The 23,147-nt window shown below is 42.7% G+C and overlaps 2 protein-coding genes and 1 long non-coding RNA gene across 9 annotated transcripts in view; 2 read left to right on the top strand and 1 right to left on the bottom strand.

Annotated features, from left to right (window-relative positions):
* Positions 1 to 6,090, bottom strand: part of USP30 (ubiquitin specific peptidase 30) — a 27,720-nt gene extending 21,630 nt beyond the window's left edge. For 4 of the 6 annotated variants that reach the window (XM_029922529.1, XM_029922530.1, XM_029922533.1 and 1 more), the window contains exons 1-3: positions 5,876 to 6,090; positions 1,575 to 1,684; positions 50 to 232 (exon numbers count right to left, since the gene is read on the bottom strand). In XM_029922529.1, the coding sequence (XP_029778389.1) occupies positions 50 to 232; positions 1,575 to 1,684; positions 5,876 to 5,958 (376 nt within the window). In that variant the 5' untranslated portion in view covers positions 5,959 to 6,090. Of the gene's footprint in view, positions 1 to 49; positions 233 to 1,574; positions 1,685 to 5,739; positions 5,855 to 5,875 lie in introns of those variants that run through there. The other 2 variants (XM_029922531.1, XM_029922532.1) reach the window with 2 other exon arrangements.
* On the top strand, positions 5,588 to 16,277 carry LOC115278106. 2 transcript variants are annotated; one of them, XR_003902697.1, is made up of 3 exons: positions 5,588 to 6,500; positions 7,618 to 7,865; positions 16,204 to 16,277. It is a non-coding gene; the product is annotated as an uncharacterized LOC115278106 (long non-coding RNA). The 2 variants fall into 2 exon arrangements; XR_003902696.1 differs by having other exon boundaries at positions 7,778 to 7,865.
* Positions 16,278 to 18,204: 1,927 nt separating this feature from the next.
* The window catches only part of SVOP (SV2 related protein), a 76,343-nt gene continuing 71,400 nt past the window's right edge, over positions 18,205 to 23,147 (top strand). Inside the window, exon 1 of the mRNA XM_029922527.1 lies at positions 18,205 to 18,494. Coding sequence (XP_029778387.1) covers positions 18,460 to 18,494 — 35 coding nt within the window. The 5' untranslated portion in view covers positions 18,205 to 18,459. The remainder of the gene's footprint in view (positions 18,495 to 23,147) is intronic.

The following is a 23,147-nucleotide window of genomic DNA, read 5'->3' on the forward strand; positions in this document are numbered from 1 at the left end:
TGCTGCTTCCAGAAGGCACTCCGTCCCTTGTCAGCTCCCAGTGCGCTACCTTTGAGGAGGTGCAGCAGGGTCAAGGATAAGTGCTGGTGTGGCGGAGGCTCCTTCTGGTCCCTGGTGTACTGGGTGGTAAACTCCTCCAGCCACCTGATGAACGCGGGGCAGGCGGACAGGCCCTGCAGCAGCGAGTTCATGAAGCAGGTGTTCCCCAGGTTGACCAGGCCGGGCACCAGCCCTGCAAGTGGGGCGAGAAGAGAAAAGCACATCATGTCGGACCAGCTCTCTCTATTCCTCTCCCGTGTGGGAGCCAGACTTTCTGCGCCATGGCCTGGAGTTTAAAATCCCAGTCTCTAAAGTGCCTGGCCACAGACGTCGGGGGGCCGGGCGTTCCTTCCCTGCCGAGGCCTGGCCCTGGTCCGGCTCCGTCAGGAGGAGGTCCCCCATCACGTGTCACGTCTGCAGGCCACCACGGTGTCTGGCACCGCTCGGGTTACACGGAGTGTACAGAAGCCCTTAGTGACAACATCTCTCTCTTTCTCCCCTTTCTCTCTCCTTTGATAAGAAAGCAGCGTTTCTCAGAACAGAAGGAAACAACTGTCCTTTTGTTTGCTCTCCAAGACAATGATTTTGTTCTTAGAATCAGCTGGGAAGACACCACCATAGCAACTGTGATGGTCTTTCCACAGAGAGATCAACAAAACCAGACATACTTCCCTCTTCTGCTGACACTTTTTTTAAAGATTTTATTTTTTTTAATGAAAGTTCGCAACCATGCACAAAAGAAGAGAGAATATACCACGAACTCTAGTCAGAACACCCCCAGATTTCACAATGATCAACATTTTGCTACATCTATCCCTTTTTGTTTGTTGACTTTTAATCAACACAATGAGGGTAGCATTTTCAAAACGGGATATTTTTTAAATTTTTTTAAATGTTTTTATTTATTTTTGATACAAAGAGAGACAGAGCATGAAAGGGGGAGGGGCAGAGAGAGAAGGAGACACGGAACTGGAAGCAGGCTCCAGGCTCTGAGCTGTCAGCACAGAGTCCGACACAGGGCTCAAACCCACGAACCGTGAGATCATGACATGAGCCGAAGTCAGAGGCTTAACCGACTGAGCCACTCAGGCGCTCCAATGGGGTATTTTTTTTTAAATAAGGAAAGAGAATTTTGTATTAAAGACACAAACTTGACACGGTACCCATGACTAGCAGCCAGTCAGTGAACCCACGAACACATCACATGGTGAACAACATGGGGGCCGTGTTAAGGGGAACAGCCACGTGAACTTCTCCTTCACAGAGCACATGTCAAACTCAAGACTTTAGAGGGGGTGAAACAGAAATCTTTTCACTACAGGATCTAAAATAATGAGTCATTAAAAATGAACTTCTGTTTCAAAGAAAGTCCTATTCAGAAATTGAAGATACAAGAGAACAACACCAAAAAAAAAAAAAAAAAAAAACCCAAAAAACAAAACAAAACAAAACACCGCTCCCTGTTTTGTACTGTTTGGGGACAGTAAAGGCTGGGGTCAAGTCCACAGACTAGGATGCAATGACCTCATTCTCACCTTTTCGACGCTTCTTTCTTTCTGTAATGGGACCCCAAATCACATAGATTCCGGCGGCAAGAGCAGCAGCAATTCCCCCTATGACCCCCCAATTCTTCATGACTTTGTATCTAAAAGAGAAAATAGGTTTACTGTCTTCCTTCCTCATGAAGCACAATAAACACAGGCACAGGCACACAGAAATAACATTTCACCAAATTAACTGAATGACCCACCAAACACCTAACTTTCAAGTTGAAGTAATAATACAGTTAGGAGCGTGTTAAGACATCAGGCCAATTTGACAATAAACTATTATTTAAAAAAAGAAAGAAAGAAACTTAGAAAGCAAAAAATATATATATATAAAACATAGATTCAGGGAAAAGACTGTTTCAAACTATGACTCAAAATCCAGATGTACTAAAGGAAAAGACTGACACATTCCCACATAAATATTTTAAGAACTTCTGAATGGCAAGAACCATAAGCAAAGACAAATGACAAGTTGGGAGAAAATATTTGCAACATAACACAGAGTTCTAATATTCCTAATATATGAAGAACTTTGAAAAAAACTGAGTTAAACCCCCAATCAAAACAATCCCACTGAAAAATTGAAAAACTAGAGTTCACAAAAAAGATATGAAAATGGCTATTAACGATATAAAAAGATGTTCACCTTCACTCAAAATAAATTCCACTTAACTGCTAAAAAAAAAAAAGACATAAAGATTTAAAACCAAAGTCAAGGCACAGAAGCCCCATCTCCCCCAGGGGGGAAGCCAAGGTGCTCCCCTTACTCTGTCTCCCATGCTGCTGTCACACTGGCCACCTCAGGGCCTTTGCACTGCTCCTTCCTCTGCCTAGAATGCTCTCTCCACAGATCACTGCATGGCTCTCTCTCACCTCCTCTTAATTTCTTTTTTTTTTCCCCTTGTTTAATGTTTATTTATTTTTGAGAGAGACAGAGCACAAGCAGGAGAGGGGCAGAGAGAGGGAGACACAGAAATAGGCTCCAGGCTCTGAGCTGTCAGAACAGAGCCTGATGCAGGGCTCACATGGAGCTGTGAGATCATGACGTGGGGCTTAAATTCAAGAGCCAAAGTAGGACATTTAACCAACGGAGCCACCCAAGCACCCGGCTCCCTTTCACTTCTAACCAACAATTAGAACTTATACTCCTAGTTCCTTTTACCCAGTTCTGCTTTCCTTTTTACCGCCTTCTAACACAACATTCACTCATTAACTAGGGCTATTGTCTGTCTCCCCCAGTGGAATGCAAGTCCCCGTGGACAGAGAGCTTTGTCTGTTTTACTCACTGACATATCCCAAGTCTCTAGATCATGCCTGGCAACCAACAGGTTCCTAATAATATTTACTGAATGACTGGATACTGGAGAAAACACATAGAAATATTAAATAGGGAAGGGGCATACTATACATAGGATAACCGATCTCCTAAACATTTACCAATTTAAAAATTTCTTAATTTGAGGCTTGATTTAAACACTGAGGTTATTTTACTACAAATGACATGTCAGCAATTTAAAACAGTTTTTATGCAAAGTTATGTATTTCCACCAAATAAGACAAACTATGTGTGTTTGTGTATGTATATACATACACACAATATATGTTGGTATATATGTGCTATAGATATGTATATATATGGGTCTGCGTGTAATATATTCTTATGCCAATATTTGGCTCACGTGAATATTGTTTTGAGCTCAGCTCAGTCAACACTAACTCAATGAAGAGTCACTAGTGGCATGAGTGACTCTGTCTACAACAACCAACATCTTCCTAAGGTCATAGCTAATACGATATATAACTGATAATGGAATTCCAAATAAATCTTTGTTCTCCCAAGACAGAGTCCGTAGAAGATGCACAGCACTTGGGTAAGGAAGGGGAGCTGCATTAATCTGGTTCAGTTCTGGCTCTTCTATTCCTTAGGGCGTCATCCCACTTTCTCAGCCTCAGGTCTGTCACAATGGGCACAAGCATGAGACCTAGCTCATGGAGTTCTCAGAATCAAACAAGCGCTAGTGCACAGGATGCAAAGTAAGGGTTTGGGGAACCCCGGGTGGCTCAGCTGGTTAAGCATCCGACTCTTGATAGCAGCTCAGGTCATGATCTTGCGGCTGTGAGATCGAGCCCCGCATCAGGCTCCATGGAGCCTGCTTGTGATTCTCTCTCTTTCTGCCCCTCCCGTGTTCATGCGCTCTCTTTCCCTCTCTCTCTCTCTCTCTCTCTCTCTCTCTCTCAAAATAAATAAGGAAACATTAAAAAAAAATAGATGGCTTAGTAAATGTTAGCTGCTACAATTACTATTAGACTCTCAATTTCATTTGCAAAAGTTATTTTTTATTTTCTGTTTTTTATTTATTTTTGAGAGACAGAGAGAGATAGCATGAGCAGGGGAGAGTCAGAGAGAGAGGGAGACACAGAATCCGAAGTAGGCTCTAGGCTCTGAGCTAGCTGTCAGCACAGAGCCCGGTGCGGGGCTCAAACCCACGAACTGCGAGATCATGACCTGAGCCAAAGCCAGATGCTCAACTGACTGAGCCACCCAGGTGCCCCGCGAAAGTTATTCTTGAATTTCTTAGTGCACTGCCATGCTGACTTCCACACAACAGGTGTGTTAACAAAAGTGCCTGGAAAGGTTAAAAAGAACCATCAGTGAAATTCAAAGCACTTTATAACTGCTTAAAATTTTTTTTAATGTTTATTTATTTTTGTGAGAGGACAGAGTGTGAGCAAGGGAGGGGCAGAGAGAGAGAGGGAGACATAACATCTGAAACAGGCCCCAGGCTCTGAGCTGTCAGCACAGAACCCGACGTGGGTCTCGAACCCAAGAACGGTGAGATCATGCCCTGGGCTGAAGTCGGACGCTTAACCTACTGAGCCCCCCAGGTGTCCCTAACCGAACACTAACATTTAGGGGTGCATACTCTAGGCCAGGGACTGTGATAATTTTATCTCATTCCAGAACAATCCCACAGAGGTAGCTTCTATTGGCTTCTATGATCCTCTCCATGTTCATGGGTGAGGAAACGATGAGACGCAGCCAACCTGGTCGAAGTGAGAGAGGCAGCGAGGCTCCAAGCCCCTGCCTGTTGGGCTGCCGGTCTGTGCCGGAAACCACAGCCCTAGTGAGGGAACCTGAGGGTAGGGTGTCCAAGGGATGGGAGAGGGGGCTTGCCCAGGTCCTCGGCAGGGTATGGACAAAACCCCAGTGGCCAAGGATGGCTCCGGAAACCCCGTTCCTCTGCAAAATGACAACACAAGGGCCAGAAGTGGGGTCTGGGAGCAAGAAGGCCTGTCTTCTCCCCCAGCTCTACTGTGAGGTTAGCTGCAGGCAAAGCCCACTCGAGGCCTAGGGAACGGGGGCGCCGGACAGGCCGGCCGCTGAGGGCTCCCAGCCCCGGAATAATCTAAACCTGCTCCAGTTCCAGACGAAGGGAGATGAGCAACAGGTCTCAGTCCCTTAGGGTCAGGAACCGGGGCACGGCGCCCAGCTCTCAAGCCTGGAGCGTGTGGGAGGATGACTAAGAGAAGGGAAACAGGGACCCTGACCAGGACTGGGGGGACCCATACGACTGGGGTTCCTAGCAGGGCTGGGAGACCATAACACGAAGAGAACCCTTTACAGGTTAAGGAGGGCTGATCAGTCCAGGGACTCTCGCAAGACAGAGATTCACTAATGAGATTGTGAATAAGGGATCCCTGGCTTAACTAGGGGGTGGGGAGGTGGGGGAGGACAGGAATGGGGGTACTGACAACATGGGGGAAGCCCCGGCGAGCTTTGCAGGGCTGCGAGCACGGAGGCAGGATTGGGGAGCGTGGGGAGGTCTGGAACTGACATGACTGGGGAGCCCAGAAGGACTGGGGGGTGTCCTGAAAGGATTACGGAGTCTTGGAAGGCCTGCGAAGCACTGAGAGGGACACTGACAGAATTCGGGGCTTTGACGAGCCCGAGGGTTGTCTGGAAGTTCTGGGGACAAGGCCAGGATTGGAGGCGGCACCGGCGGGCGGGGACGGGGGGTGGGGGCAGGGCACCGAGAGGATTTGGGGGCGCTGGCAGAGCTGGGGAGGGCTGACAGAACTGGCGTTGCCGAACGACCGGAGGCCCTGGAGGCCCAATCCCCGTCCCGCCTCGGGGGCCTGGGTCTCCTACCAAGTCCGACGCGGAAACCTCCAGAATGCTCGCTCCGGCCCTGGGGACGCTGCCAGGGCCTTGAAACGGCCGCCACAGGCCCAGGCTGGGGACCCTGGCCCCAGCCTCTCCAGCCGCCCCGCCCCCCAAGGCTCACCTGACGGCCGCCCCGGTCCGCAGGAAGCGCTGGATGGCCCTGTCGGCCGCGGTCATCGCCGCCTGGGCCCGGGAGCTCAGCATCACGGCCTCGCGGGAGACCTGCCGCCGTCGCCGCCGCCCCCGCCGCTACCACCGCGGTGGACCGAGGGCTCCGAAGGCTTCCGAGGCGGCGGAACCCGCGGCCACAGTCCCAGCTTCTCCGGGGAAGTAGGGCCGCGACCCGCCCCCCGGAGGACCGGAAGCAGCCGCCGCCGGAGAAAAAGAGCCGACGGACTACATCCTTGTTTTGCCTTTTCCCCCTTAGCAACGCGCGCCGGCGTCGGTTACCAAGGGAGGCCTTGCGGCCCGCTTGGCTTTTCAAGTTTTCCCCGGGCTCCGTTCGTTTTAAATACAGATGTGCCACTTCCAGCTCCTGGGGTCATTTAAATTTTTTCCTTATGAAGAGGGCAGACTAGCCCGAAAGCAGGGATCAGGCCTCGGCCACCTTCAGGCATTATTGTCGTCAGAGTGGAAATAGGTTGCAGCGGAAGGGCCTTCGTAACCCTGTGGCCCGTCTCTGCATCAGTTGAGAAACCTAGGCCTTTGATAACAGCCACCAAAATATCCTTCACTTGCGTGCATTGGTGAGTACGTCACATGCATTACTCACTTTCAGCCTTCACACCAACCATAACAGGACCCACACTTTATGTACCAGGAAACTCACGATCCTTACAGTGTTAGTAATGGTGGAAATAGATTGGCAGGGAAGTCTGAGTGCCTGCAGAATAGCGCTGTATGGTTGAAATATAGCCAAAGACACGTTTTAAATTATCAGCCACATGAAAGTTTTAAAAAATAATATTTTCCCCACCCGCCCCTGAAATTAATTTTAGCAATAGCTTTTACTCAACCCGATATGCCCCAAATATTGTCATTTCTTTGTAAACATTATTGAGATCATTTGTGTTCTGTTTTTTTTTTTTTTTTTTGTACTAAGTATATCTTATTTTGACCTGGCTGCTTTGCATGTACTCCATAGCTGCTCATGGTCAGTCGCCACCACAGTGGACAGCACAGCTTCTCGGCATTAGAACCAGAGAGAATACTTCCTGCCTTTTAATAACTTTTCCTAACTCCAGAACAAGTGCTCGCACCTACTTTGGTATAGAAATCAATGCGTTAGCTCAGTGGTTCTCAAAAAGGTTTTGGTCTTGGAACCCCTTTGGCATGCTTAAACTTTGAGCTTAAAAAAAATTATTAAGAGTTTTTGTTTATGTGGGTTCTATCTAACTATAATTATGCTATTACAAGTTAAAATTGAGAAATAATTGTGAGATTCCTTTTAAACTGAAGTATGATGTACACAGTAAGATTCAACTATATTTGGTTCTGTGAATTCTGGCGAATGCATAGTCCTGTGACCACTACCACAATCAATACCATAATATAGAACCTTCGCACAACCTCCCCCCACCCCAAAATTACCTCCTGTCCCTCTATAGTCCAGTCTACCACCCACCTCCAGCCCTTGGCAACCATTGACCAAGAGTGAAAAAAGTTTTAAAATCCAAAAATACCAGATGATTTTGCCCAACTGTAGGCTAATGTAAGTGTTCTGTTCATTAAAGGGAGGCTAGGCTAAGTTGCGATGTTCAGAAGGGTCGATGCATTAAATGCATTTTTGACCTATGATGATGGTTTATGGGAACGTAACAGCATCACAGTTTACGGAAGATCTGTACTCCTCATTCCATGAAGGTAACAATGCCTGCAGCCTGGCCCCATGCTCCTGCTCTAAACAGCATGAGTGTGGCTGTCATTGACTGATAGAAGTTCTTAAAAATAAAGATATATTACTAATGTATAATGACAACGCTGCTGCCAAGAACCAGGCACTGCCTGCTCTAACATCCATCAGGGAGATCAAGGATTTGCAGCATCTGGAAGATCACAAGGTCATCCGTCAGAGCCTTACGCATCTCTCAGCTGCTGGGATTATTTTGCAGGTAAATGGTTTATCTGGGATCCTAAACTCCATGGGATAAAAACCCGAAGCGGTGTTTTTCTAACTGCCCCCATCTATTGTAATCAGACCCCCTCCTTTCATACCAAGGAGTAGGTCCCTAAATAATGCAACTTCCATCTCATTTCAATATTTAAATCACTGTCCTGTTTATTTTTTAATTTAAAGCGCAAACGTGCTTCAAAAGTCCTCCCCCAGACTCCGGAGGAGGGAGTGACCCGGAGAGAGAGAGGAGGAGTCAAACTCTGAAAACCTTTCCCACTTTCTCTCCTACCTCGCCTTGTGTCTCAGCAGACAGACTTCAGAAATTGTAATCACGTTGTCACATGAAGCCACAAGAAAGGCCTAGAGTCCAATCAGGAGTCTTTTTAATATTTTTTAAAAAATTATCATTGTGCTATATTTTCCTACCAGATAGGCAGACTATGAGAAAGAGCATTGAGGGCGCCTGGGTGGCTCGGTCAGTGGAGCATCTGATTTCGGTTCAGGTCATGATTTCCAGTTTGTGAAATCCAGTTTGCCCCGCGTTGGGGTTCTCCCTCTCTCTCTGTCCTTTCCTTGCTCACTAGATTGATTGATTGACTAATGGATTGATTAATTTTTAAAAGGCATTGAATTCCATTCCAGTCTTTAGAACTTGATGCAGGCTTTGACACAGACTTTCCCTTGGAGCACTCTCGTTAGTAGAGACCTCGGTGCCCCTCTGCTCAAAAGCCACACTGACCCAACACCTCCTAGTAAACCCTGAGGCCAGGACTGGAACAAATGGCTGGGTTTGGTTGGCAACTCTCTCAACAAAGATCATGCAGTACTTGGTGTGTTTTCTCCTTGGCTTTGGGTCTACGTGCCTGTTCTGGAAAAACAAGAAGATCCTTTCACGTGTGTGAAACACCTGCTTTTATTTCCAGGCAGAGAAGATAAAAACAGAAGGATATAAGCTGTGGTTGTTTCACAAGACTCGCCCCTCACCAAAAAAAAAAAAACCAAACCAAAACAAAACAAAAACCCAAAACAAAAAACCTAAGTAACAACAAAATGGCTCGAAAATGTGTAAATTCTGCCTCAAATGGCACTCCAGCACTCTCCTGCCCTCCTCTGCTGCTGTAATTTTTCCCAGAAGTCCTCTGACCACACAGTAGGCCTTCATATCAGTAGCAGTTCTTGGGCCTGCTTCTCCCTCTTCTCCAAATGGGTTTACGGGTTGACCCAGGACCAGAAAGGGATGGGGTGAAGTTGATAAGCATCATCTCAGATTTCTAAATGTTTAATAGAGATGAAAAGCATTTCTTTGCTCAAACTGCACCCTTTGGAGTGGCACATGTAGTGTTAATATTAAAACTACAGGTGTGAATTGGGCTTAAATAAAGAGATCCTTTGGTTCTGCATCTAAACCGGAATTTCCATCTGCCTGGCTGTGTGAAATTAAGCAGCTCATCTTTTTCCCTGGGTGTGATGGTTAATTTTATGTGTTAACTTGGCTGGGTCTTGGTGTCCAGATATTTGGTTATTCTGGATGTTTTTGTGAGAGTCTTTTTGGGTGAGATTAATATTTAAATCTGTAGACTTTGAGTAAAATCAGTTGCTCTCCCTAACATAGGTGGGTTGCCATCCAATCAGCTGAAGATCTTAACAGAACAAAGAGACTAACCTCCCCCAAGCAGGAGGAGATTCTGCCAGCATATGGCCATCAGGCTTGAACTACAATATTGGCTCTTCTCTGGGTCTCTGCCTTGCTGGCCAATCCTAAATATTTTGGGCTTGCTAATTTCTACAATGATGTAAGCCAGTACCTTAAAAATGACCTCTCTGTCTCTGTCTCTCTCTTTCTCTGATTGAATATATATCAGATCAGAAACATGAAAAATATAATAACACACAGTGATGTCAAGTATATGAGGAAACGGGCACTCTTGAGCATCCCTGTGGGAGGAGTCAATGACTATCTCCATCCTAGACAATTAGAACTACTTAGAAAAATTAGAAATCTGCATATTCTGTCACCTAAGAATATACACATAAGAATAAAGATATTTATTGCAACCTTGTTGTTAATACTCAAAGATTGGAAGCAATCTAAATGCCAGGCAAAATTATGGAAATCCCGTGCAGCAGAGTACTGTGTACTATGAAACTAATGAGGCAGCTCTTGGTGGGCTGATAGAAGGTTCTAAGATTCCAAGATGTTGAGAGAGAACAGTGAAGTGCAGGACAACGAAATGGAATGCTGTCATTTGCAGGAGAGAATAAAAATTGTTTATAAATATAGGGCTAATAAAGAAGCTGGGAACACTGCTTGCCTTTTGTAAAGAAAGAATGTTACCGAGGACAGGAAAAGACATCCTTTTCTCCTTTGTGAATTTTGTACCATAGGCATGCATTATTTATTCAAAAAATAATTAAAAATTTAAGACCTGAAAAACATAGGGGAAACAGTATGAACATTGACATCCCTTCTGGTAAAAAAAAAAAAAAATGTTCATTGGAAACTTGTAAAAAAAAGCAAGCCACCATAGGATCAATATGATCTCAAATTTGTAAAAAGATATTTATGTTTGGGTGTCCCAGCATCAAAAAAATGACTGGAAGAATATACTCCCAAAGTAGTAACTCTGGTTATCTCTTTGTGGTGTGTAGTAATATTTTTAATTTTCTTCTGAATGCTTTTGGGTGTTATCTGAATTTCTATACTGATCATTTATTTCTTTTAGTCAGAAAAACAATTTTTAAGAGGACTATATGTAAAATTTTGTCTTCCTTTTGCAATAGTTCTGAAATGTTGCAATCTTTGAAACTCATATCCTGGTTGATCTCCAGTCTCCAGGGGAATCCTAAAATTCAGCCTTTATGCTCTCTTACCTCAGATCCTGACAACAATAAGCTCACATTTAACCCTTCCTAGGTAGCTCTTCATTGTAGTCCCTTATAAAAATAATTTGCAATAAGCAATTGCAGTAATCATTACCTGATTTATATGACTGATCAATTCATGCATTGTGTATATTCACCCTCTTAAACTAGCAAGCCTCTATAGGCACTTCAGAACTTGGATATGGTTAATTGTGTATGTTTCCTCCTGTTTGATGTTAATTTATGTCTTGTCAAACAGTGACTGGATTCCTCTCTTTGTTTTTCCCTGGTAAGAATGGCACTCAAAGTCCCCCACTCCAGTTCAAACAGTAGTCCTATAAGACCTTAGCACATTCCTCAAGAAACTGCCAAAGTGTTTGCATCTGCCCCCAGTTTCTGGCACAGGGCCCTTGAAACCTTTATAATTTCCTAAGTGGTAAGAGCACCAGGAGCATCGTTGGTTCTATAGAGGTGACTCTGAGTGGGCTCTGGATGGCTCCTGGATGATTAAAAATTTGGAATTTTCAGCTCTACCTCTCATCCTCCAGAGAGGGGAGAGGGGCTAGAAGAGGAGTTAATCATTGATCATGTTTATATGAAGAGGCCTCCATAAAATCCCAAAAGTAGGGGGTTTGGAGAGCTTCCAGGTTGGCAAATGCACCCCAACTCTGTGGGAAAAGAAGTTCCTGCATGCTTGGGACCCTCACAGTTCTCACCCTATATATTTATTCATCTGGCTGTTCATCTGTATCCTTTAATAAATTGATAAATGTGAGGAATTATTTCTTTGAGTTCTCTAAACCACTCTAGTGAGTTAATTGAACCTGAGGAGGGGGTAATGGGAACCTCTAATTCGTAGCCAAATTGAGCAGAAGTTGTGGGTAACCTGGGGGCCTGCTAATTCCCATTGGTATCTGTGGTGTGGTGGAAGCAGTTTTGTGGGACTGAGCCCGCAATCTGCGGGATCTGACATAACCTCCAGGTGGATCGTGTCAGGAATGAGTTATTGAAAGACATGCAGCTGGTATTACAGAGAATTGGTGGGTGTGGGAAATCATGGTATGAGAAATCTAGTGACAGAGGTGTAGTGAGTGTTGCAGTGGTGTGAAAAGTAAAATTCTAGCAACACTAGAAGGAGAACTGGATTTTTCCCTATTCAGGAAAACTGTGTAGGTTTTCCCCATACATGGGTTCAAAGAGCTAAAGGAAAGAATGAGACCAATGTCTCACCCAATATAAGCTATTAATAAAGAGATAGAAGTTATAAAAGGAAATCAAATAGAAATTCTGAACTTGAGAGACTAACTGAAATGAAAAATTCACTAGAGGGGCTCCACAACAGATTTGAGCAGGCAGAAGAAAGAATCAACGAGCACAAAAATAGATCAATCAAGATTATCCATTTTAGTAACAGAAAGGAAAATAAAGAGCAATGACCAGAGCCTTAGAGACCTACAGAACACCATCAAGCATATCACACATGAACAACAGGAATCCCAGAAAAGAGGAAAAAGAAAGGGGCAGAAAGAATATTTGAAAAAATGATGGCTAAAATTTGATGGGAAACAATCTACACATCCAAGAAGTTCAGTGAGCTCCAAGGAGGATAAAGTCAAAGAGATTCACACCTAGACACATAATTAAGTGGTCAAAAGACAAAGATAATTTTGAAAGCAGAGAGGGGACTCTCACACAAAAGGGATCTCAAAAGATTAACAACTGATTTCTCATCAGAAACTATAGGGAACATGGGACACCTGGGTAGCTCAGTTGGTTAAGTGCCTGACTTTGGCTCAGGTCATGATCTCGCAATTCATGAGTTCGAGCCTCACGTCAGGCTCTGTGCTGACAGCTGGAGCCTGGAGCCCGCTTTGGATTCTATGTCTTCCCCTCAATCTCTCTCTCCCTCCCTCCCTCTCTCTCTCTGTCTGTCTCTCTGCCCCTGCCCTACTCACGCTCTCTGTCTCTTTCTCAAGAATAAATAAACATTTTAAAAATTAGAAAAAAACAACTATAGGGTACAGAAGGCAGTAGGATAATATATTTAATGTCCTAAAAGAAAAAAAACCTGTCAATCAATAATTCTGTATCTGGCAAAACTACTCTTCAAAAATGAAGGAGAAATTAAGACATTGCCAGATGAGCAAAAACTGAGATTTGTTTCTAGCAGTCTTGCCCTATAAGAAATACTAAAGGGAATCTTTCAGACTAAAATGAAAGGACACTAGTTAGTAATTCAAACCCACCTGAAGAAATAAAGAGCATCTGTAAAGGTACTTTCAAAGGTACTTTGGATATTCAAAGGTAAATATGAAAAGTGGAAAAATGTATTTTTTGTTTGTAACTCATTTTGGTCTTCTGATTTAAAAGGCAACTACATAAAGCATTTTATGCATTTATTTATAATTATAAATCTACATAAAGCATTTTATGCATTTATTTATAATTATAAATCTATGTTGCACATTGTATGCCCACATAATGCATAGAGATATAATTTGTGGGGTACCTCAGTGGCTCCATCAATTAAGGGTCCAACTCTTGATCTCAGCTCAGGTCTTGAGCTCAGGGTCATGAGTTCAAGCCCCATGTTGGGCTCTGTGCTGGGCATGGAGGCTACTTTAAAAAAATGTAATTTATATCATAATTTAAAAGGTGAGAGAAATGAAGATATACAAGGGCAAAGTTTTTGTAGAATAATGAAATTAAGTTGGTATTCATCCAAACTAGATTGTTATATATTGAGATGTTAATCCTCAGGGAAACCACTAAGAAAATAACTAAAAATATATATAGTAAAGGAAATGACAAAGGAATTAAAATGGTACACTAGAAAAATATATTTAATACAAAATAAGGCAATGATGGAGGAATTGAGGAACAAAATAGATATAAAACATAATTTGTTTTCTACATGATCAATGATTCCATTAAATGTAAATGGACTAAACTCTCTAAAATCCAAAGACTGACAGAATAGATAAGACATGATCCAACTCTAAGCTGTCTACAAGAGTTTCATTTATTTTATTTTTTTAATGTTTATTTATTTTTGAGAGAGAGAGAGAGTGTGTGAGCAGGGGAAGGGCAGAGAGAGAGGAAGACACAGAATCCAATGCAGGTTCTAGGCTCTGAGCTGTCAACACAGAGCTCAATGTGAGGCTCAGACTCATGAAGTGTGAGATCAGGACCTGAGCCAAAGTCAGACACTTAACCTGACTGAGCCACCCAGGCACCCCTACAACAGTTTCATTTAAATTTAAAGACACAAATAGGTTGAAAGTAGAAGAATGGAAAAGGTCTTGCCATGCAAAGAATAACCAAAAGACAGCTAAGGTGACTACGCAAATTTGAGACAAAATAGACTTTAAGACCAAAAAATCGTTACTAGAGACAAAGACATTTTATGATGAGAAAAGGGTCAATCTGTCAAGAAGATATAACAATTATAAGCAAAGACACACTTAACACAGCCCCAAAATACATGAACAAAAAGAGGACAGAATTGAAGGGGAAAATGGACAACTCAAGAATAATAGTTGGAAGGGCACCTGGATGGCCCATTCAGTTGAGCATCCAACTCATGATCTCAGTTCAGGTCTTGATCTCAGGGTGGTGAGTTCAAGCCCTGTGTTTGGCTCTGCTGGCTTAAGTGAAGCCTACTTAAAAAAAGGAGGAGGAGGAGGGGGGAGAGAAGAAGGAGGAAGGGGAGGAGGAGAAGAATAGTTGGAGATTTCAATACTCCATGTTCAATAATGAATAGAACAACCAGACAAAATCAGCAAAGAAAGAGAAGTTTGAGCAACACAAAGAAAGAGAAGGTTGAGAAGTAGACCAACCAGATATAACAGACACCTTTGGAACATTTCCCACAAAAACAGCAGAATACACCTTCTTCTCAAGTGCACATGGAGCACTCTCCAAGATAGACCATGGTAGACCATAAAACAAGTCTCAATGAATTTTATAAAGATTGTAACCATACAACGTATGCTCTCCAACCACAATGCAATGAAATTAGAGATCAGTAACAGAAAGAAATTTGAGGAATTAATAAATGCATGGAAATTAGATTAAAATGTTTCTAAATAATAAATAGGTAAAAGAAGAATTAACAAGGGAAATTAGGAAACATTTTGAATGAGAGAAATTGAAAATACAACTCACAATACTGCAGATAAAAGGCCAAGCACTTCTTCAGTGTTGATGCAGATATCTTGAACTGCTTCAGCTTGTAATCTCTTCCTTAGGTCTGGATAGGTGTCCTGCCTGCTAATTCACATTTATCTCTTGCTTATTTTATGTCCCTCTGGAAACACAATGTCTGAGGGATCATGGTTTTATTAGGAGAGCTTTAGAGTTTGTCTTTTGAGCCAGCCTACCAAAATACCAGAAGAAAAAGAGGACAGGATCGAAGGGGAAAATATGTTCGTTCTGCCCTCTTCATGCCTCTCTCCTTGTAGATTAGACATCTTGTATTTCATAGAAGAGTGAGACATATGACCAAGGGACTCTTTGAAGTTGTAAGCCTTTACGTTTTTTAGCAAGGGCTTAACCTCCTAGCCAAGCCTTCCCTTTCTACTGGTTCCTGGGGTCAAGTCAGTAGGTAATTAACAGCCCCCAGCACAATACCAGGGACCTGGGAGTGACTGCAGGTGGAAGTACCATTCTACCAGCGTGGCTGGCAGAGCAGGGATCTACCTCCAAAGGTTTCTTGTCCCCTTTTGGGTTTTTATCCAATTACAGAGAAAGAAAGAAAAAATACAAATCTATTTATGATTTGAAATCCACAAGTTCCTTTTTAAAATTAAATGCCATTTTTATAACTAGTGGAATATTATCTTAATAATAATAAGATTTAGAAGACAGTTGATAGGAGAACGCATAATTGTATGTTCAGTATTGCAGGCTAAGGGGCAGCTTGTCAGTCTTTATTCCAGCCCCTATTGAGTTGTTTTAAGAATCTGAGGTGAGAAATCATGATGCATTACTCTGATATGAAATAAAACCCATCTGGCCTTTGGCATGCCCCCATTTCCCAGACAGATGGATAATGTGGCTAGCTGGAAGTAACTGCCTTTACAATATTCCTATCTGCTCAAGGAGGCCTCAAAGATCAGAGGCATAAACAAACATGGGTCATATTTTTCTTGGCAGATCATCTAATCCAGATATAACTTTAGAACAGGGGTTCTCAGTATGGTCCCCAGAGCAACAGAATTCGTGTCTCCAGGGAGCCTGTTCAAAATGCAAACTCTCAGGCCTCACCCCAGATCTGCTGAATTAGAAACTCTGGGGGTGGGGGCCAACCATCTGCGTGTTAACAAGCCCTCTGGGGGGAGGCTACTGACTCACACTCAAAGGTGAAAACCACTGCTTCAGAAAAATACGACTATTTCTAAGAAAGGAGAGAAAACATTACATCTTTCAGATCTTTTAAATGCCTATTCTGTTACTAAGTACTGTTCTCCCAGTTTTCAGGGGGTGTACCTCAAAAGTCTCCAGAGAGCAGAGAGGGAATCTAAATGTGAAGCTTGCTGTTGGCTGACTGTAGCCTTGACATTGCCAGGCAAGCTGCTTGGAGGTCCCCGGTGCTAGTGGCCAGAGAAAAACGCGGACCTGATGGTGGAGGAACACTGCTTCCCTCTTTCCCAAGAAGTCATGGCCCTGTTCTGTGAAATCTCTCCAAATTTTATTAATATTAAAAATTACCATTTTTTAAAAAAGAACAGCTCTGTTACAACGTAAGTACATACCACACAATTTACGCTTTTGAAGCATGTAATTTAATGATCAGTTGATGAACATTTGGGTTGTTTCCACTTTCTGATATTATAAATAATGATACTGTGCAAGTTTCGTGTGCACTGCATTCTCATTTTTTATGGGCATATGTCTATAAGTGGTCTTAACTTATTTTAATTTAACTCAGTGTTTAAATTTTTGAGAAACCACCAAACTTGTTTTCCACAGAAACTGGAGCCATTTTACATTCCCAGCAACCATATTACATTCTCACCAACACTAGTTATTGTCTGTCTTTTTAATTCTAGCCATTCTGGTGGGTAGAATGGTGGGTATCATCATTTTGATTTTCATTTGCCTAATGACTAAAAATGTTAAGCATTTTTTCAAGTGTTTATTGGCCAGTCACACACCTTCTTTGCAGAAATATCTATTCATATTATTTGTCCATTTTTAAATTATGTTGTCTTTTTATTATTGAGTTGTACGAACTCTTTATATTGTTTGTGAGGTATCTCTCTTATCAGGGATATGATTTGCAAATATTTTCTCCCATGCCATGGGTTGTCTTTTTTTAATTGTGTCCTTTGTGGCATAAAAGCCTTTAACTTTTATTATAGTCCAATGTATCTAATTTTTTCTTTTGTCACTTGTGCTTTTGGTGTTGAATCTAAGAAGCCACTGCCTAACTCAAGGTCATAAGGATCTACTCCTGTGCTTTCTTTTAAGAATTTCATAATTTTAAATCTTTATCTTTAAAGTATTCTTGCTATCCCGTTTGACTACTCAAAACACACCTCTGTGTGGATCTGACTTATGGCTTAAACAACTGTCCAGGTTTGCCTGAGACTCAGGGCTTCCCAGGACATGGAACTTCTGGTGCTAAAACTCAAGGTCCTGGGTAAACCAGGATGAGCTGGACATCCAGCTGGAAGATCTCCAACTTGCCATCTCTAATGGAAACAATTACCCTTGTTTTCCCTGGCTTAAAATAGATACCGGATCCCTACTCACCTGAATGAAAGATCAGTTTGTTTTCAGTTTAAGGAGCATTTATTGAGTGCACACCATGCAAAGCCCTGGGGTTGAGTTTAGTGAGGGATATTAAATTCCAATTTCAGTGTTCATAAATAAAGTTTTATTGTTCTAGGCCCTTGGGGTGCATCAGCAAACCTTTATGGAGCTTAAGTTCTAAATAGGGCAGGTATTATAGCAGGAGGGGAATGGTGAGACACAGATAGGGAGGATTTTTGAAGGCAGGGATTTGTTTTATTAATCTTTGATTCCCCAGTGTCAGGGCTATAGAAATCAATAATGCTTGCCGAATGAAAGAATGAGTGATCTTTGGCCTTCTCATTTTTAACTTACTTTTTTTTCTTGATTCATTTCACTAGAACCAGCAGCTCCCTGATGAAAATGACATGTCTAACTTGTCACGTCACATATGCCCAATGCCTATTACCGTGCCTGGCATACAGTAGGTACTCAATAAACAGTATCTTAGGCTTACATCTTTCCATTTTTCATTCCCCTCATTTGCTATACCAGCCTGTGTTTCGAGAATATTGCACTGATAACATTAATGAATCCCTGCAAATAAACATTTAGAGAGGCGTTGTCAACCAAAGAGCGCTCATTGGTACCTCGACAGCCATTTCACAGGCCTGTGTGCCCTATAGGCACCCAGCAAAACATCACCAACGGGAGAGAGCCTGTAAATTCCTCTAACCAGAAGGGCTCTCCCCGCCCCCTCTCCCGCGCTGCCTGCTCTGCCCTCCGCCTCCTCCTCTCCGCCCACTCTCCTGGCGGCGGCGGCTTTGTCTCGTGGGCTGGTCCCCGGCGGCTCCCTCCCCCGAACAGCTGCCGCCTAGGGAGGAAGCGGCGCGGGAGCTGTCCAGCACCCCGGTGCTGAAACCCCGACCGCTCGTCATCCACCAACACCATGTAAGGGCCATGAAAAGGGCTCGTCCTGGCGCAGCGCGGACATGGAGGAGGACTTATTCCAGCTAAGGCAGCTGCCGTGAGTATCATGGGGGCGAGTACGGGGCAGACAGGCTTTCCTTTAAAAAATGAAAACCTGGAGGGGGGCATCTCTGCATGGCTTCTTGAATTTAAAAGGAACTGTTTGAGAGGAAAGAATTAGGCCCAGAGGAGACAAGCCATTTTCCTATTCCAGAAGCCAAGCCTCTGTATCTCTGAATCAGTTCTATTTTTCAGATCCGTCAGTCTTATGGGGAACTAGGGTGTTATGTTTTTCCTTTTAATTGCTTGCAATCCTAAAGGGATTTTTAAGATCTGTGTTTTAAGAAAGCATTAGCTGCTGTTTTGAAATGTGAACTGAATTGATGAATCCATATGCAATGACATCGGTTTTTCCCAGCCTTTCTCCTAGGCTGTGAAATCCCTAATTTTTCTGCAAGGTCTTTGGGAAGGGAATGATACTGATGTTGCAAAGTGGTTTCTAAAAAGCCGGAATACCTTCCTAGAGGGGAGGCTTAGGCAAAGTCTTGTTGTTTATGAAGTGTGTGAATGAGAGGGCTGTGCACGGTCGCTGAAACCTCTTGCCTTCTTCTGAATGAAAGGTTTCTGTAACAGCTAGCTAGAGTGGGACTCACTGTCGATGGCTATCCTTGAGAACATCAGGAATACAAAGCTAGAGGATGGGGATTTTAAAGGAATATCAAATTTGCTCTGAGAATCTTGGGGGAATAAAACCAAGCAATGGAAAGGACAGGGGCCTTGTAGAGGGGCTCACCGATTTCTCCCACTACAAGCCGATGGTGATTTGTTAAGCAAATCCCAAGACTATGAGATGGAGCATTAACAGGGATTTTTGTTTTAATTTTTAGAAGCACTAGCTGTTTGGATGATACAAGTAGACATTGTTTGGGTTTGCTGGAAAAGATACATCATTGTTAGTATGTGTGTGTTTTCTGGGCTTAAAAATTTTTTCCTCTCTAAGCCACCGAGAAATTCTCCCAAGTGACTTTTAGTGTGACTGATACAACTCTCTGAGGCTCTGAATACTGAAGGATATTGTAATGTTTACTTCTCAGTGTAAAATTAGTTTTCATTTAAAAATTTTAATTAAATTTTTCTTTTACATTTTTATTAATTGATCCACAAACAGCATGCCTTATGTAATACAGTGTTATTTCACAAATGCTAAAGGATGCTCAGTGTTATAATTTCCAGAGGTCGATGTATGAATACATAAAAATATATCTGAGTATAAATCTCTCGAGGAAAACATACCACTTTCATTGAAAATAAATATGTTCAAAACCAACCTATTACCTCAGAATAAAAAATAATTCAGAAACTGAAATATGAAATCTGGTACCTAGAATAGGAATATAATATATATTGGAACTGCAGTTTACTGAGATACATTTTCAAATAATGTCAGAGCATGTGAACTTTGCCAATTACTCAGGTATAGACATAACACTATTGTGACAATTCTTTCCTCAATTCAAAAAAAGACAAAAATAGTAAGAGGGTCTTATTTATTTAAAATTTAAAATTAGTTTTCTATACTAATGTACAATATAAGGCACTAATATAATCTAAATGTAGAATAAAGTTTAAAAAAAAGTTCAAGAATAGAAAGTAAGCCTCTCTTTTCCCAAACTATAGGTGAAGTTTCTTGATTGTTTTCCCTGATATTTTAACAGATAAATACAGGTATTATCCATTAGAGAGGCCAAATAGCATACTGGCTAAGATCACTGAGTTCAGATCCTGACTTTGCCACTTTCTGCTTTTTTGACTTTGAGCAAGTGACTTAACCTTTCTGAGATTGAGTTTCCCTAGCCATAAAATGGGGCTCATAACAGTACTTGATTCACAGATTTGCTGTAATAATCCAGTAATAATATGTAATAATGTGTGCTGAATGCTTGGCAAACACAAAGCATATCAAACTAGATAGATAGATAGATAGATAGATAGATAGATCGATCGATCGATAGATAGTTTGGTGGATTCTACCACTGAATAAGGTAGACATGGTCCTTACCATCAAGGAGGTGACAGTCTAGTTTATATATATATATTATTATACTACATCTAAAAAATCATTTCTAAAAATGCTGGAATCTTCAAAATTGTAATCTGCAATTTGAATGAAGTAAAAATTAGCCATGAAATGTGTTGACCTCTATTTATAAAAAAAAGAAGTGAAGTAAAAGGAACAGCCACGTGAATCTGAGTGGGTTACAAATCACGACTTAGATGTTTTTTAAACCACACCCTGTGTATACTGTGCACAGATTGCAAGCAACAGATTTCCTGAGAGCAATATGGTTTTAAAAAAAAATCAGAATGCCTTGTAGAGGGTTGGCAAGAGCGAACTTTGGAACAGGCTCAGTCTCATGGGAAGCCAAGTGTTAATAGATTATAAGCCACTAAGTAGTTTACAGGGTTTAGGGAGGGGGAAAGGGGATGAGGGTGCCTAAGAAAATAGTCCCTCCTTGCATTTGGAGGCTCCTTCACACAGCTCTAAGATGGTTCATTTCAGGGCCCAGACAACCTCTGCCTTTCGCCTGCTGTCCATTCAGGCACAGCACCGTGTGCTGGAGATTCAGGAGGCTGAGATTTTATATCTAGCTCTGTGTTATTGTGTGTCCTTGTGCAAGGATTTTCTGGTCTCTCCTTCTTAGGATGATTTCTTGAAAGCAACTTTTGCAGACTACATTGGTTGACTGGTTGATTGATTGATTCACTCATTTTATTAATTTGGGCACCATCCTAGGTACAAGGGATTCTACCACTGAATAAGGTAGACATGTTCTTTGCCATCAAGGAGGTGACAGTCTAGAGCTGCAATATCAAATATGGTAACCACTAACTCTACGTGGCTATTTAAATTTAAACTTAAATTATGTAATCTGTCATTTCTATAGTATAATATATAATATAAAATATGAGTGGTAAAAAAATACATGGAATTTGAAAAATCAGTTCCTCAGTGGCACTGAAAACATTTCAGCTGCTCAGGAGCTACATGTGGGGGCATCTTGGTGGCTTAGTTGATTAAGCATCTGACTCTTGATTTCAGCTCAGGTCATGATCTCTCAGACTGCATCCCTGCGTGGTCAAGCTGCATGCTCAACAGCACAGAGCCTGCTTGGGATTCTCTCTCTTCCTCTGTTTCTGACAACCCCCCCCCAATAAATAAATTTAAAAACTTAAAAAAAAACAGCTGCATCTGGCTAGTGGCTACCATATTGGACAACACTGGTCTAGTGCTAGGAGAGGCAGACCTTGAACATATCTTGCACAATTATGAGAAGTGTATTTTTTAAAATTTCTAATGTGTATTTTATTTTTGAGAGATAGAGACAGAACGTGAGCAGGGGATGGGCAGAGAGAGAGAGAGGAAGACAGAATCAGAAGCAGGCTCCAGGCTCTGAGCTGTCAGCAGAGAAACAGGGCTCAAACCCACAAACCCTGAGATCATGACCTGAGCCAGAGTCTGATGCTTAATTGACTGAGTGACCCAGGCGCTTGCAATTATGAGAATTGTCTTAAGGACAAGTGCAGGGTGTGATGAGACTAGTGCTAGATGGGGGAGAGGCAAGACCAGTGAAGGTTTCCTTGAGGATGTGAGATTGGAGTTGAGCCCCCAGAAATGTGTAGGGATATTGTCCAAGGAAAGCACTGGGATGAAGAGTAGTTTGGACAAAGGGAACTGTGTAAGCAAAAGCACCAGAGTGGGAAAAAGTGTTGTGTCTCTAAAATCGAGCCAGTGGAGGGAGCATAATAAACAAGTGGCTCGAGGGAGACTGCCGAGGATGGCAGGGACCAGGCCATACAGGGCTCTGTAGTATGTGACAATGAGCTGGAACTTCATCCTGTGTCTGCCCAATTCACTTTCTCTCTCTCTCCTTTCTTACAAACTTTGTCTTCAAGGTTAAACTCAAGTCCATTACCTCACTGAATCTTCCACTGACTTCTGAGCTTCAGCAATAGCAGGGGTAAAAGTGTGGGCTGTGAGGTGGGCAGATCTGGGTTCCAACATCTGGGTGGCCCTGGGACAGTGACTTCCTCTCCCAAAGGCTGGGTGTTCCTCCAGAAAGTCAGGATAATGGCAGTATCTGCAGGGCAAGGCTGTTGTGAGTGAGAATCAGAACAGTCATCACTGGGAAGCTCTCAGCACAGTGCCTGGTTCCAAGTAAGGGCTCAGTGAATAGTGCTGGTGTTATCTGTCTTCCTTCACTCTAGATTTGTTTCCCTTATCCTCCAACATCACCTGGAATCCATGCTGTCCTTTTTCAGAACACTAAGAAAATGCTCCGCAAAGGGGGAGATTCCTGACCGAGGAAGAGAGATGGGGGTTCATTATCACTCACTTCAGGCAAAAAGCAGAGTTGTTTTAATAGCCTAGGGATCCTCAAGGTCAAGCCAGCAAAACCTTTTAAAACCTCAAGTTCAAAGCCGCTCACACCCCATCATTTCAAACACATGCCAGCTGGCCTTACCTCTAGGGGATATGTGTTTTAGTGACTTAAGGGGAACAATCTGGAGGCCAAAGAAAGAATGTCCCCTTGCAAAGAGGTCATTGCTTGGATGATCTTAGGTTTTAGGGAGGATTGTCCCAGGGTCTGTTGGCCCAGAGAGTGGCATTACAGCCCTGTCAATCTCTTCTCTGTTTTAAAGAATTATGCAG

This window comes from Suricata suricatta, chromosome 14, assembly GCF_006229205.1.
Source record: "Suricata suricatta isolate VVHF042 chromosome 14, meerkat_22Aug2017_6uvM2_HiC, whole genome shotgun sequence".
Taxonomy (NCBI): domain Eukaryota; kingdom Metazoa; phylum Chordata; class Mammalia; order Carnivora; family Herpestidae; genus Suricata; species Suricata suricatta.